Source organism: Eptesicus fuscus, chromosome 2, assembly GCF_027574615.1.
Source record: "Eptesicus fuscus isolate TK198812 chromosome 2, DD_ASM_mEF_20220401, whole genome shotgun sequence".
In the NCBI taxonomy this organism is placed as follows: domain Eukaryota; kingdom Metazoa; phylum Chordata; class Mammalia; order Chiroptera; family Vespertilionidae; genus Eptesicus; species Eptesicus fuscus.
In genome coordinates this window covers 15,656,116-15,669,778 of record NC_072474.1, presented here as the reverse complement: position 1 = coordinate 15,669,778, position 13,663 = coordinate 15,656,116, and the positions used below count along the sequence as shown (strand labels likewise).

The 13,663-nt window shown below is 42.0% G+C and overlaps 1 protein-coding gene and 1 non-coding gene across 4 annotated transcripts in view; one reads left to right on the top strand and one right to left on the bottom strand.

Moving 5' to 3' along the window:
• The window catches only part of ACBD5 (acyl-CoA binding domain containing 5), a 73,829-nt gene that overhangs the window by 20,216 nt on the left and 39,950 nt on the right, over positions 1-13,663 (top strand). For 2 of the 3 annotated variants that reach the window (XM_054725633.1, XM_028138521.2), the window contains exons 5-6: positions 3,655-3,769; positions 3,865-3,897. In XM_054725633.1, coding sequence (XP_054581608.1) covers positions 3,655-3,769; positions 3,865-3,897 — 148 coding nt within the window. The remainder of the gene's footprint in view (positions 1-3,654; positions 3,770-3,864; positions 3,898-13,663) is intronic. The other variant, XM_054725628.1, reaches the window with a different exon arrangement.
• Positions 4,783-4,909, bottom strand: LOC129147409 (U6atac minor spliceosomal RNA). The gene has a single exon (XR_008554768.1). It is a non-coding gene; the product is annotated as a U6atac minor spliceosomal RNA (small nuclear RNA).

Here is a 13,663-nt window from a genome sequence, read left to right as displayed (position 1 = left end):
TCTGGCCCCGGGCTTTTGTTTGCCGGAAGCTTTTTGATGACTGCTTCAATTTCTTCCATAGTTACTGGCATGTTGAGCTGTTTAGAATCTTCCTGATTGAGTTTTGGAAGGTTGTATTTTTTTAGGAATATGTCGATTTCCTCTAGGTTGTCCAGTTTGTTGGAGTAGAGTTGTTCGTAGTATTTTGTAACAATCCTTTGTATTTCGTCGGGATCTGTTGTTATTTCACCTCTTTCATTTCTGATTTTGTTTATTTGGGTCCTCTCTCTTTGCTTCTTGGTGAGCCTGGCTAGAGGTCCATCAATCTTGTTTATCCTTTCAAAGAACCAGCTCTTGGTTTTGTTGATCTTTTGTATTGTTTCTTTGGTCTCTATGTCGTTTATCTCCGCTCTGATCTTTATTATTTCTTTCCTTCTGCTTACACTGGGCTTATCTTGTTGCTCTCTCTCTAACTCTTTGAGTTGTTGGGTTAGGTAATTTATTACCATTGTTTCTTGTTTTTTGCAGTAGGCTTGTAGAGCTATGAACTTCCCTCTCAGGACTGCTTTCGCTGTGTCCCATAGATTTTGGATTGTTGTGTTTTCATTGTCGTTTGAATTATGTTTTTAAATATAGTTGACAAATCACTGTACTATTGCTCTTTAGAATTACTCTTTTAGTATAAATCTTATTCCATGCTTTTGCATTCAAGGTTTTAAGGAGCCTTATTAATTTTATTTATATATTATAATAGATAATGTTTTATGAAAATTATGCTTTTCATGATTTATAAACTGTTTTGTGAAATACCACCAAAAAAGTTGCGGGAATAAAAAATTCTAAAATAATTTAATAGGATTTTAGCTTTGAGGGAATAGAATAATGTGGTTTGGGGTAAATAATCTATGTTTTATATATAGTTTATTTTGATTTATAGTCAGAAAGAAATATAAAATTTTGTTTTCTGTACAATTTTACAGGCTGCATTGTGGGGGTTTCCAGAAAATCAGCCAGTATTTGAATAACTTGCATTATGTCTGTTGAGTTTAAAGATAGATCAGTGTACCTTAGTCCCCCATAACCATGGGGTATATGTTCCGAGACCCCTAGTTGATGCCTGAAATCGAGGATAGTACTGAAACCTGTATGTACTGTGTTCTTTTTATACGTACATTCAGACCTTTTCACTTAAAGTAGGGTGGGGAACCTTTTTTCTGCCAAGGGCCATTTGGATATTTATAACGTCATTCATGGGTCATAAAAAATTATCAACTTAAAAATTAGCGTGCTATATTTGTTCAAACAAATTATTTAAGTCATCCCTAATACCTTGGCAGGGCCAGATCAAATGATTTCGTGGGACATATGGCCTAGGGGTTGGACATTCCCCACACCTGACTTGAAGGAAGCACATTATGGCTTTTCTTTGACATATTGCATTGTCATCAATCACCAATTGATAGCTATTTATTTGAATGCCTTTTTAGTTTATATACCTTGCTGTTTAAATTTGATGCTTCTAAATTGGCGCACAGTTATAAAGGTGCCTGAAAGTGGTTATTTCCTACTTTACTTTTGTGCCCTATTAAAAATAATACCATAGAGCTCTAGCTGGTTTGGCTCAGTGGATAGAGTGTGGGCCTGCTGACTGAAGGGTCCCGGGTTTGATTACAGTCAAGGACACATGCCCAGGTTGTGGGCTCAATCCCCAGTAAAGGGTGTGCAGGAGCCAGCCAATCAGTGATTCTCATCATTGATGTTTCTTTCTCTCTCTCCCTCTCCCTTCCTTTCTGAAATCAATCCTATCTAATAAAAGAGTAATATACAAATTGACCGTACCTCTGCTATACCCACAAGCCATGCCCACCAGCCAATCAGGAGTGAGTATGCAAATTAACCCAACCAAGATGGCTGCAGCTACAGAGAGCAGGAGGCTTGGGTCGCCCCCGGCAATGGAGAAAGCCAAGCTTTCCGCCTGCCCTGGTGGGCCCAGGCCTCCACTCAAGGCTACAAAGTTTCTATTATAGAAGATACATAAGTCCCAATAGAAATGGCTGCCGCCATGGAGCAAGCAGGAGGCTTGGCTCCGCTCAAGGCTACAAAGTTTCAATTATAGAACATAAATAAATCCCAGATACTAGGGCCTCCACTTGGGTCACCAGGGAGCATGGCCGGCCTGCAAACCACCACAGGCCCCTCGCCCAGGCCCCCCACACTCCAAGGGAACCCCCACCCTGATCCAGAACACCCTTCAGGGCAAGCCAGCTGGCCCCCACCCATGCACCAGGCCTCTATCCTATCTAATCAAAGGATAATATGCAAATTGACTGTCACTCCAACACACAAGATGGCTGCCTCATGTGGTCAAAGATGACTGCTGCCATGTGGACACAAGATGGCCAGCAGGAGAGGGCAGTTGGGAGGGACCAGGTCTGCAAGGGAGGGCAGTTGTGGGTGATCAGGCCAGCAGGGGAGGGCAGTTGGGAAGGACCAGGCCTGCAAGAGAGAGCAGTTGGGGGCAATCAAGCCTACAGGGGAGAGCAGTGAGGGGTGACCAGGCCAGCAGAAGAGGGAAGTTGGGGGGACCAGTTCTGCAGGGGAGGGCAGTTAGGGGTGACCAGGCCTGCAGGGGAGGGCAGTTAGGGGTGACCAGGCCTGCATTGGAGGGCAGTTAGGGGTGACCAGGCCTGCAGGGGAGGGCAGTTTGGGGTGACCAAGCCTACAGGGGAGGGCTGTTAGGGGCAATCAGGCTGGCAGGGGAGCAGTTAGGCATCAATCAGGCTGGCAGGGGAGTGGTTAGGGAGTGATCAGGCTGGCAGGCAGAAGTGGTTAGAGGCAATCAGGAAGGCAGGCAGGTGAGCAGTTGGGAGCCAGCAGTCCTGGATTGTGAGAGAGATGTCCGACTGGATCAGGCCTAAATGGGCAGTTGGACATCCCTTGAGGGGTCCCAGATTGGAGAGGGTTTGGGCTGGGCTGAGGGACACTCCCCTCCCCCCCGTGCATGAATTTCATGCACCGGGCCTCTAGTAAAAAAATATATTTTAAAAAATAATACCATAGAGTTAAAGAACATACAGTTTATACTAATCCACAGCTTTCTATTTTATTTACCATTAGTGTCCTTAGTTTTTAATGCACAATTTATAAATTGTATAAAATTTTACATGAAACTTAGTTTTCAAAATGAGAACTATTTATGTTGTTGTTAATCCTTTGTTGATGATATATTTTCATTGATTTTTAGGGAGAGTGAAAGAGAGAGGGAAAGACAAAGAGAAACATCAGTGTGAGAGAAACACATCAATTGGTTGCCTCCTGCATGAGCCCTGACCAGGGCCTGGGCCGGGGAGGAGCCTGCAAGCCAGGTACATGCCCTTAACTGGAATCAAGGATATTTATAACATCATTCATGGGTCATAAAAAATTATCGCAGGCTGATGCTCTAGCCACTGAGCCAAACCGGCTAGGGCAAAATGAGAACATTTTTAAGTTTTTAATATATTTGAAACTTTTCTAGGAGGTTATATACATTAAGTATGTAATTAATATAGATACTTTGGGAGTCTATAAATGAACCTCATATATCAAAATTATCAAAATGTTGTATTATTGGTTAGTAATTTAGATCAGCTTAATAATTTGTGATTTCACAAGATTTGTTTCTTTTGATTACAGATTCTTGAAACAATGCCAATGACTGAGAAAGTTGAAGAATTGCTACATGTCATAGGTCCATTTTATGAAATTGTGGAGGATAAAAAGAGTGGCAGAAGTTCTGATTTAACTTCAGGTTGGACTATTTTACCTCATTTTTAACTCAGCAACTGATACATTATAATACATTAATACTTATATGTCTAATTTTTTTTTATTCTCACATGCCAGTCCGACTGGAGAAAATCTCTAAATACTTAGAAGGTAGGAAAAGTGAAATCCATGTAAAATTTTGTTTAAAATTCACATATCAAAGAATTCTGCACAAATTTATATAACTTATAAGCTTGTCACTCAAGAGTTTTAAATCCAAGCAAATAAATTTCATAAAGTTCTAAAATATATCTAGGTGGGTGTGGCTTGGTAGTGGAGCGTTGACCTATGAACCAGGAGGTCATGGTTTGATTCCCAGCCAGTGCACGTCCCCAACTGTGGGCTTGATTTCCAGTGGGGGCGTGCAGGAGGCAACTGATCAATGATTCTCTCTCATCACTGATGTTTCTATCTCTCTCTCCCTCTCTGAAATCAATAAAAATATACTAAAAATATTATAAAATCTTAAGTTTTAACTCTTAAGTTATTTATATATTTTTTAAATATATTTTATTTATTTTTTACAGAGAGGAAGGGAGAGGGACAGAGAGCTAGAAACATCGATGAGAGAGAAACATCGATCAGCTGCCTTCTGCACACCCCCCACTGGGGATGTGCCTGCAACCAAGGTACATGCCCTTGACTGGAATCGAACCCGGGACCATTCAGTCCGCAGGCTGACGCTCTATCCACTGAGCCAAACCGGTCAGGGCAACTCTTAAGTTATTGAAACATGATAGGTAGTTCACTTAGTATGTATAAAATTGTAACAGAATTCATAGTTTTATTCTGATGGATTATATTTTCTATTTTGCTTTATTTATATTATCAGTATCATGGCTAAAATAATTTTTTAGCTAATTTTAAAATGCTATATTTACTTTAAAGTGCTAGGTGTTTGTTTTTGTTTGTTTATTTCTAATCTTCACCTGAGAATATGTTTTTATTGATTTTATTTATTTTTAAAATTATTATTATTTAAATATGTTTTTTTGTGTTTTTTTTTTAATAGATGCCACGAAGTAGGTGGCAATGCCTTAACCGTATGCTTGTTGTTAGGCCCGAGAGCCTCTTCCATCCTTGTCAAAGGGAGTGCTTAACCTTCTCTCCTTTTGTACAACACTAAATGTTTTTATTCATCTTCTTAGAGAGGGAGGCAGGGAGAGAAAGGAGAAACATTGATTAGAGAAACATTGATCAGCTGCCTCCTTCAGACCCCTTACTGGAGATCGAGCCCACAGGCCTGGCATGTGCCTTGATCAAGAATTAAACCCACAACCTTTTGATGTATGGGATGATGCTCCAGCCAGATGAGCCACGCAGCCAGGGCAAGTGCTTGGTTTAACTGTAGCTTAGCAAGCTAAAATAAGGTATCATTGAATTCACTTAGCTTGGATTTTATTTATTCTTATTTTTAATTTTTTTTATTGATTTCAGAAAGGAAGGAAGAGGGGGAGATAGAAATATCAATAATTATTTTTTATATTTATTATTGATTGATTTTATTTATTTTAGATATACATATATCTTTTAAAATCTTTATTGTTGAAAGTATTACATAAGTCTCCTTTTTTTTCTGGCCAGGGTCTGTGTCTTTTTGTGTACTCCATAAATAATTGAAAGATGTGTATCTTTTATATATTAGCAGGCGTTGAATATGCACATTTGCTGGCATTAATTTTAAACATTTGCTCTTGAAATTTTATTAGAAAGCAGAGTGAAATGAACCAATAAGAGTCAATTTAAATGAAAATTGTGTGTTTTAATATATATGGTATCCCCCCCCCTTTTTTTTTTTTGCCATTCCTATTTATAAGGCATCTTTTACTAATTGATGGCAATTACAGTGTTTCAGGACAGTAATCATCCTGTTCTGTCATAAGGCCTGCAGTTTGTGTCTGCCATAACTGATAGTGACTGCTTACTGGGCATAACTCTGTACCATACCTTCTATATCTGATTTGCCTAGAGGAGCCAAATATTATAAAATACTCTTCCTTACTCAGGCTTATTCAATTCAGAAAGAATATTAAGTGTTTTTCTCTGTATGAAGCATGTTTTAGGATGCAGATGGCCATAAATCTGGACCTGCTTTAGTAGTGTCCAGCCTACTGGCCAGAGGCAGATGCTTATTTATTTATTTTTTCAGAGACAGATATTTAAACAACTAATTATAAAAATAAGGAAGAGTGAATAATAATAATAGTGGTTCAGTTCCACAATTCCTTAGTTTTAATTTGAAAATTATGAAAGCTTGATAAACCCAAGGTTGTTGTTTTTTTTTATAACTCACTAGAGGCTCGGAGTACGGATTTGTGCACCGGTGGGGTCCCTCGGCATGGCCTGCCTGGATCGGGCAGAAACTGGCCGTCCAACACCGCCTCCCACTCCTGCCTGCTGCTTCCACTCATCCCAGCCTTGCTGCACCTGCTGCAGGCTCGTGCCCAGTCAGTTTCAATTGGGAGAGGCTCGTGCTGCTGCAGTGGTGCTCGCCAGCCGTGAGCCCTGCATCTGGCACCCGTTGGTCAGCTGAGCGGCACTCCCACTGTGGGAGCACACTAACCACCAGGGGGCAGCTCCTGCGTTGAGTCTGGTGGTCAGTGCACATCATAGTGACCAGTCGTTCGGTCATTCGGTCACTTAGGCTTTTATATATATAGATTTGGCAGCAAAACTTGTCCTGATATGAACAAATTGAGGAGCAAACCCTAACTTAAAATGACATGAAGCTATTTGAAGTCTTTATTTAGTCTATCTAGAACTATTCATATATTTTGCTGAAAAAAAAAATCTTAATTTAAAAAAAAATATTTTTTCATTGAATTTTAGAGGGAGAGAGAGAAACATCAATGTGAGAGTGGAACATTGATGGGCTGCCTCCTGCACACCTCCTACTGGGGATGGAGCCCTTCTACCTACCCCGAGGCATGTACCCTGACTGGGAATCAAACCGGTACCCTTCCAGCATACAGGATGATGCCCAGCCAACTGATCCACACTGGCCAAGGCTTAATTTTTTTTTTTTTTAGTGAGAGCTGCCTACATTCTGTTGTGTTATGTAATATACAGTATATATAGTGTATTACCTTTACAAAGTTAGAATACTCTGTATTTTGAATCATATCTGAGTCTAGGGGTGGTAAGGACATTGTAACATAATCCATACCATTCTAATGTACATTTAGATTGTTTCCTCTTCTGAGCTTCAAATGCTGCTGAACTTGACCATGTCCAAATGTCATTCTATATATGTGGAAGTATAAAATAAGAAATAGTATTTAAAATATAATTGCTGGATCAAAGGATATGGGTGTTTGTTGGGTGTTTGCAATTTTGTAAAATATTGCCACATTGCAGGACAGTTTGCCTGTTGACTTTTTGTTGTTGTTGTTGTTGCTAATCCTTACCCAAGGATAATTTTCCAGTGATTTTTAGGGAGAGTGGAAGAGAGAGGGGAAGACAAAGAGAAACATCAATGTGAGAGAAACACATTGATTGGTTGCCTCCTACAAGAGCCCTGACCAGGGCCCAGGCAGGGGAGGAGGCTGCAACTAAGGTATGTGTCCTTGACCAGAATCGAACCTGGGAACCTTTGGTCCAAAGCTCAATCCACTGAGCCAAACTGGCTAGGGCTGCCCTGTTGACATTTTTATTTAAACAAAGCATTTTGTTCAAAATAGCCATGTAGGGTTAATAGAACAGATGTATCTTTTCCCCATTGGCTTTTTCAGAATATACATATACTAGAAGCCTGCTGCACAGATTCGTGCACCGGTGGGGTCCCTTAGCCTGGCCTGTGCCCTCTCGCAATCTGGGACTCCTTGGGGGATGTCAGACTGCCGGTTGCAGCCCAGTCCCCGCAGGCCAGGCTGAGGGACCCCACTGGTGCACGGTGCACCGGGCCTCTAGTCTATCTATATAAAACTCTAATATGCAAATAGACCGAACGGCAGAACAACCAAACAACCAATTGCTATGACGTGCCCTGACCACCAGGGGGCGTGCACAGAACATGGCGGGCGTCAGTAGCAGGTGGCAGAGCACAGAACATGGTGGGTGTCGGCTGTAGCGGGATGGTAGAGCAGGTGAGTGGGGGTGCTGGTCGCTGTCATCAGGGCGAGCCTCTGGTGGTTACTGAAAATTCTTTGCTCCTGCGCACCGCGGTTCCACCCGGCGCTGGAACCTGGTGCCGGCGCCAGCCCTGCTTGCACCCACTGCTGGCGCCTGGCACTGGCCCCAATCGCCCCTCAGAACTTCTCCACCTCCCCATGTTCTTGAGGGGTAATTCGGGCTGGCAGCTACCTCTCACACCCACTGCCAGTGCCAACCCCGCTTGCATCTGCAACTGGCGCTGGAGCTGCTGCTTGCACCTGCTGCCAAGCGCTGAAACGATCACTTGGTGCCATTAGTGGGTGTGAGCGGCGGCTGCCAGCCTCCATTGACCCTGAGGGCTTCTCTACCTTCCCCTGCTCCTGAGGCGTGATTGGGGCAGCAGCTGCTGCTAGCACCGGCTGACGACGCTGGCCCCACTTGCACCCGCTGCTGGCACCGGCCCCAATTGCCTCACGCTGTTAGTGGGTGTGAGTGAGACTGGCGCCATCAGGGTGTGGGGGCGGCAGCGGCAGGCTGCCAGCATAGAGGGGACTGGGGGCCGTGGTGGGAGGGGCCTGGTGGTGGCGTGGAGGATGGGTCAAGACCCGCCCCTGTGCCCACCACAGCCTCATGGCTCACAGTTCCTTTCAAGGTGCACAAATTCATGCACTGGGCCCCTAGTATACATATAAGATCTTTGGTTAACCTCTTCCCACCCTTCTCTCTTCCCTCTGAGATTTATCAGTTTCCATGCCTGTCTGTTGAGCATCTGCCCCTGGTGGTCAGTGCACGTCATAGCTATCAGTCGAACAGTTGAACAGTTGGCAGTTGGACACTTAGCATATTAGGCTTTTATATATATAGATAGTAAGTTTTGAAATTAGAAAGTTTGAGCTGTCCAACTTTGTTCTTTTTCAAGATTGTTCTGACTATTCTGGATCCCTTGCATTTCCAGATGAATTTTAGAATCAGTTTGTCAATTTTTGCCAAAAGTGCCAGCTGAGATTTTGATAGGGATTGCACTGAATTATAGATCACTTTGGAAAGTATTGTCATCACAACAATATTGCCTTCTACTTCACTTATTTAGATCTTTAAATTCTTATAACACTGTTTTTGTCATTTGCAGTGTATAATTCTTTCTTACACTTTATTTTGTCAAATGTGTTTTTAAGTATTTTACTCTTTTGGGGGCTTTTTTAATTTGAATCATTTTCTAATTTTATTTTTGGATAGTTTATTATTAGGTTATAGAAATACATAACAATAATTGATTTTTGTATATTGACCTTGTATCTCCAACATCACCAAACTATTTATTAGTTCTAATAGTTTTTTGTAAATTTCTTAGGATTTTCTATATAGAAGAACATGTCATCTGCAAAAAAGAGATTATTCTACCTCTATCTTTCCAATCTGGAAGCTCTGTATCTTTTTTTTTTTTCTTGCCTAACTTCCCTGGCTAGAACTTCTACAATATTAAATAGAAATTATAAAAGCAGACATCTTTGTGGTGCTCCTTATTTGGGGGCCGCAAAACTCAGTCTTTTTATGTTAAGTGTGAATGCTAGTTGTGAGTTTTCATAGGTGCTTTTTGTCAACTTGAGGAAATTCTCTTATATTGTTAATTTCTTCAGCATTATTATCTTGGATTTTGTCAAATGTTTTTTCTGCATCTGTTGCCATAATCATGTGGCTTTTGTCCTTTAGTCTGTTAATGTGGTATGTTACATTAATTGATTTTGGGGTGTGGAATAAGACTCACTAGTAATTCTCTGCTTTCTACAACTGACATTATAGGACTGTTGTAATGCTGTTTTTGCTGCTATCAAATAGTGTTTGACAGTCATTCATTTAATGGGGATTTGGGGTGTTTTTTTAAATTGAGTTTTAGAGAGATGTAGTGAGAGAAACATCAATTTGCTATTCCACATATTTATGTATTCATTGGTTGATTCTTGTATGTGCCCTGATCAGGGATCTAACCTGCAACCTTGGCATATTAGGACAATGCTCTAACCTTTTGGTATTTTTCTTTTTGTTGTTGTTATTCTTGCTTTTTTGGTTGTTGGAAGAATAAGGGAGATTCAAGAACTATGCTGCTACTATGATTTTCTAAGTGAGACTAGAATACAATGCTTATGATAGATTTTAATTTTAAGTCTTTAGTTTCATTAATTAGGTAGACTTAAATAAGAATAGAGGTCTGAACCCAGTGACTCCACTTCTGGGATTATATCAGAAGAAATCCAAAACACTGATTCTAAAGAATATATACACCAGCAGCGTTATTTATAACTAGAGGCCCGGTGCACAAAATTCGTGCACTGTGTGTGTGTGTGTGTGTGTGTGTGTGTGTGTGTCCCTCAGCCCAGCCTGCACCCTCTCCAATCTGGGACCGCTCTCACAATCCAGGACTGCTGGCTCCCAACTGCTCGCCTGCCTACCTGCCTGATTGCCCCTAACTGCTTCTGCCTGCCAGCCTGATCACCCCCTAACCACTCCCCTGCCGACCTGATCGACACCTAACTGCTCCCCTGCCAGCCCGATTTCCCCTAACTGCCCTCCCCTGCCGGCCTGGTCACCCCTAATTGCCCTCCCCTGCCGGCCTGGTTGCCCCTAACTGTCCTCCCCTGCAGGCCTGGTTGCCCCCAACTGCCCTCCCCTGCTGGCCCGGTCACCCCTAACTTCCCTCCCTTGCCAGCCTGGTCGCCCCAAACTGCCCTCCTTTGCTAGCCTGGTAGCCCCTAACTGCCCTTCCCTGCAGGCCTGGTCCCCCCCAACTGCCCTCTTCTGCAGGCCTGGTCACCCCCAACTGCCCTCCTCTGCAGGCCTGATCACCCCTAACTTCCCTCCCCTGCTGGTCTGGTCCCCCCCCCAACTGCCCTCCCCTGCAGGCCTGGTCCCCCCCAACTGCCCTCCCCTGCAGGCCTGGGTCCCCCCCAACTGTCTTTCCCTGCAGGCCTGGTTGCCCCCAACTGCCCTCTTCTGCCAGCCCGGTCACCCCTATCTGCCCTCCCCTGTAGGCCTGATCGCCCCCAACTGCCCTCCCTTGCAGGCCTGGTCCCTCCCAACTGCCCTCCCCTGCTGGCCTGATTGCCCACAACTGCCCTCCCCTGCCGGCCATCTTGTGTCTACATTGGGGCAGCCATCTTGTGTGTTGGAGTGATGGTCAATTTGCATATTACTCTTCTTTTTAAAAAAATATTTTATTGATTTTTTACAGAGAGGAAGGGAGAGGGATAGAGAGCTAGAAACATCGATGAGAGAGAAACATCTACCAGCTGCCTCCTGCACACACCCTACCAGGGATGTGCCCGCAACCAATGTACATGCCCTTTACTGGAATCGAATCTGGGACCTTTCAGTCTGCAGACCGACGCTCTATCCACTGAGCCAAACCGGTTTCGGCTGCATATTACTCTTTTATTAGATAGGATAGCCAAGATTTGGAAGCAGCCCAAGTGCCCATTAGTAGATGAGTAGATAAAAAGGCTGTGGTACATTTACACAATGGAATACTGCTTGGCTGTGAAAAAGCAGTGTATTTTACCTTTCTTGACAGCATGGATGGACCTGGAGAGTATTATGCTAAGTGAAATAAAACAGTCAGCAAGACAAATATGATATAGTTTTACTTATATGTGCAATCTAATGAACAAAATAAGCAAAATAGAATCAGACTTGGCTGGTTCTTCAGTGGTTAGAGCATCAGCCTGGGGACTGAGTGTCTTGGGTTTGATTCCCAGCCAAGAGCATGTATCTCAGTTGCAGGTTCAATCCCTGGCCCAGGTCAGGGTGGGAGCAAAAGGCAACCAATTGCTGTGTCTTTCTCACATTGATGTTTGTCTCTCTCCCTTCCTCTCCTCTCCCTCCCTTCCATTCTTTCTAAAAAAAAAATCAATGGGGTCCTAACCGGTTTGGCTCAGTGGATAGAGCATTGGCCTGTGGACTGAAAGGTCCCAGGTTTGACTCCAGTCAAGGGCATGAACCTTGGTTGGGGGCACATCCCCAGAAGGAGGTGTGCAGAAGGCAGCTGATAGATGTTTGTCTCTCATCGATCCCTCTCCCTTCGTCTCTGTAAAAAATCAATAAAATATATTTTTTAAAAATCAATGGAAAAAATATCCTTGGATGAGGATTTTAAAAAGAAAATCAGATTCAGAAAATAGAATGTCAGATGTTAGAGGGGAGGGGGATTGGGAGGCTGGTTGGAAAGGTGACAGGATTATCTAAAAATCCAAATCAAAACAAAAAACCCTTAGACACAGACAACAGTATGGTGATTACTAGAGGGAAAGGGAGTGAGGGAAGGTAGAAGAGGGTAAGGAGAGGATAAATGGTGATGAAAGGAGACTTGACTATGGGTGTTGAATACACAATACAATATAAAGATGATGTATTATGGAATTGTGTATCTGAAACATAATTTTATTAACTGATATCACCCCAATAAATTCAATAAAAATTTAAAAAAGAATATAGGTCTGACTATTTAAGATGTATGGATATTTGAAATTTAATATGTTATTTGTGATGCAGGGAATCATCCAAAGTGCATATGTATAAGTGAAAATAAAGCCTAAAAGTTTATGGAGAAAGACCACTGTTTTTGACCAGTAGGCACTTAAGAGGTCTTTAGTAGCTTAAAGAGTTGATGAGAATGTAATTCCCTGTATCTCAAAACGAGGACCAGTAATCAATAGCATTGGTATCACATGGGAGCTTTATCGAAATGCAGAATCTTAGATCAGCCCCCACTTACTGATTCAGAATCTGCATTTTAACTAGATCTCAGGAGATTACTGTACATATTAACATTTGAGAAGCTCTGATGTATTTACTCTCATGGTATGAGTTTGGGCAATAGGAGTATATGCCTTTTTAAACGATTGATCGCATTAACTGATACTTTAAAAAATTTTATTATTGATCTCACAGAGGAAGAGAGAGAGAGAGAGAGGGAGAGAGAGAAACAAACATCAATGATCAGAGAGGAACATTGATTGGCTGCTTCCTGCACACCCCCAACTCAGGATGGAACCTACAACCCAGGCATGTGCTCTAACCAGGAATCAAACTGTGACCTCCTGGTTCATAGATTGACACTCAACCATTGAGCCATGCTAGCTGGACTGATATCTTTTTTTTTTAAGTTTATAAAGATATAAGTTGTACAAAAGAAAAAGAAAAGTTGTGCACCTGAAGCCCTAAAGGTAATAAGAGGAAAACAATTTTTTAATGTAGTTCAACTATAATATGATTGCTATTAGGACTAAAAATAATATACTTATGTTTTTAATATGCTAGCATATAGCAACTGTCTTCATTTACCATGTATAAAGGAGATCATTCATCTCTAGCTTTACTATTTTGAATGATGTTAACTAAAAAATAATTTATCCTCACCTTGTTCAGAAAGGTTCAGAAAGGTTTTAATATTGCTTTATCATTTTATTATAAACTGATAACTGAAGGTATTTATTTATGTAATATATGTAATATTTATAGTCAAAGAAAAAAATACTTCCTGGCTGGCATGGCTCAGAGGTTGAACATCAACCTATAGACCAGGAGGTCATGTTTCGATTCCTGGTCAGACAGGGCACATGTCCAGGTTGCAGGCTCCATCTCTAGTAGGGGGCAGAGAGAAGGCATCTGATCAGTGATTCTCTCTCATCATTGATGTTTCTCTTTCTCTCTCTCTCCCTTCCTCTCTGAAATCAATAAAAAATGTTTTAAAAAAGAAAGAAAAGAATACTATAATTATATATCAGAACCTGTT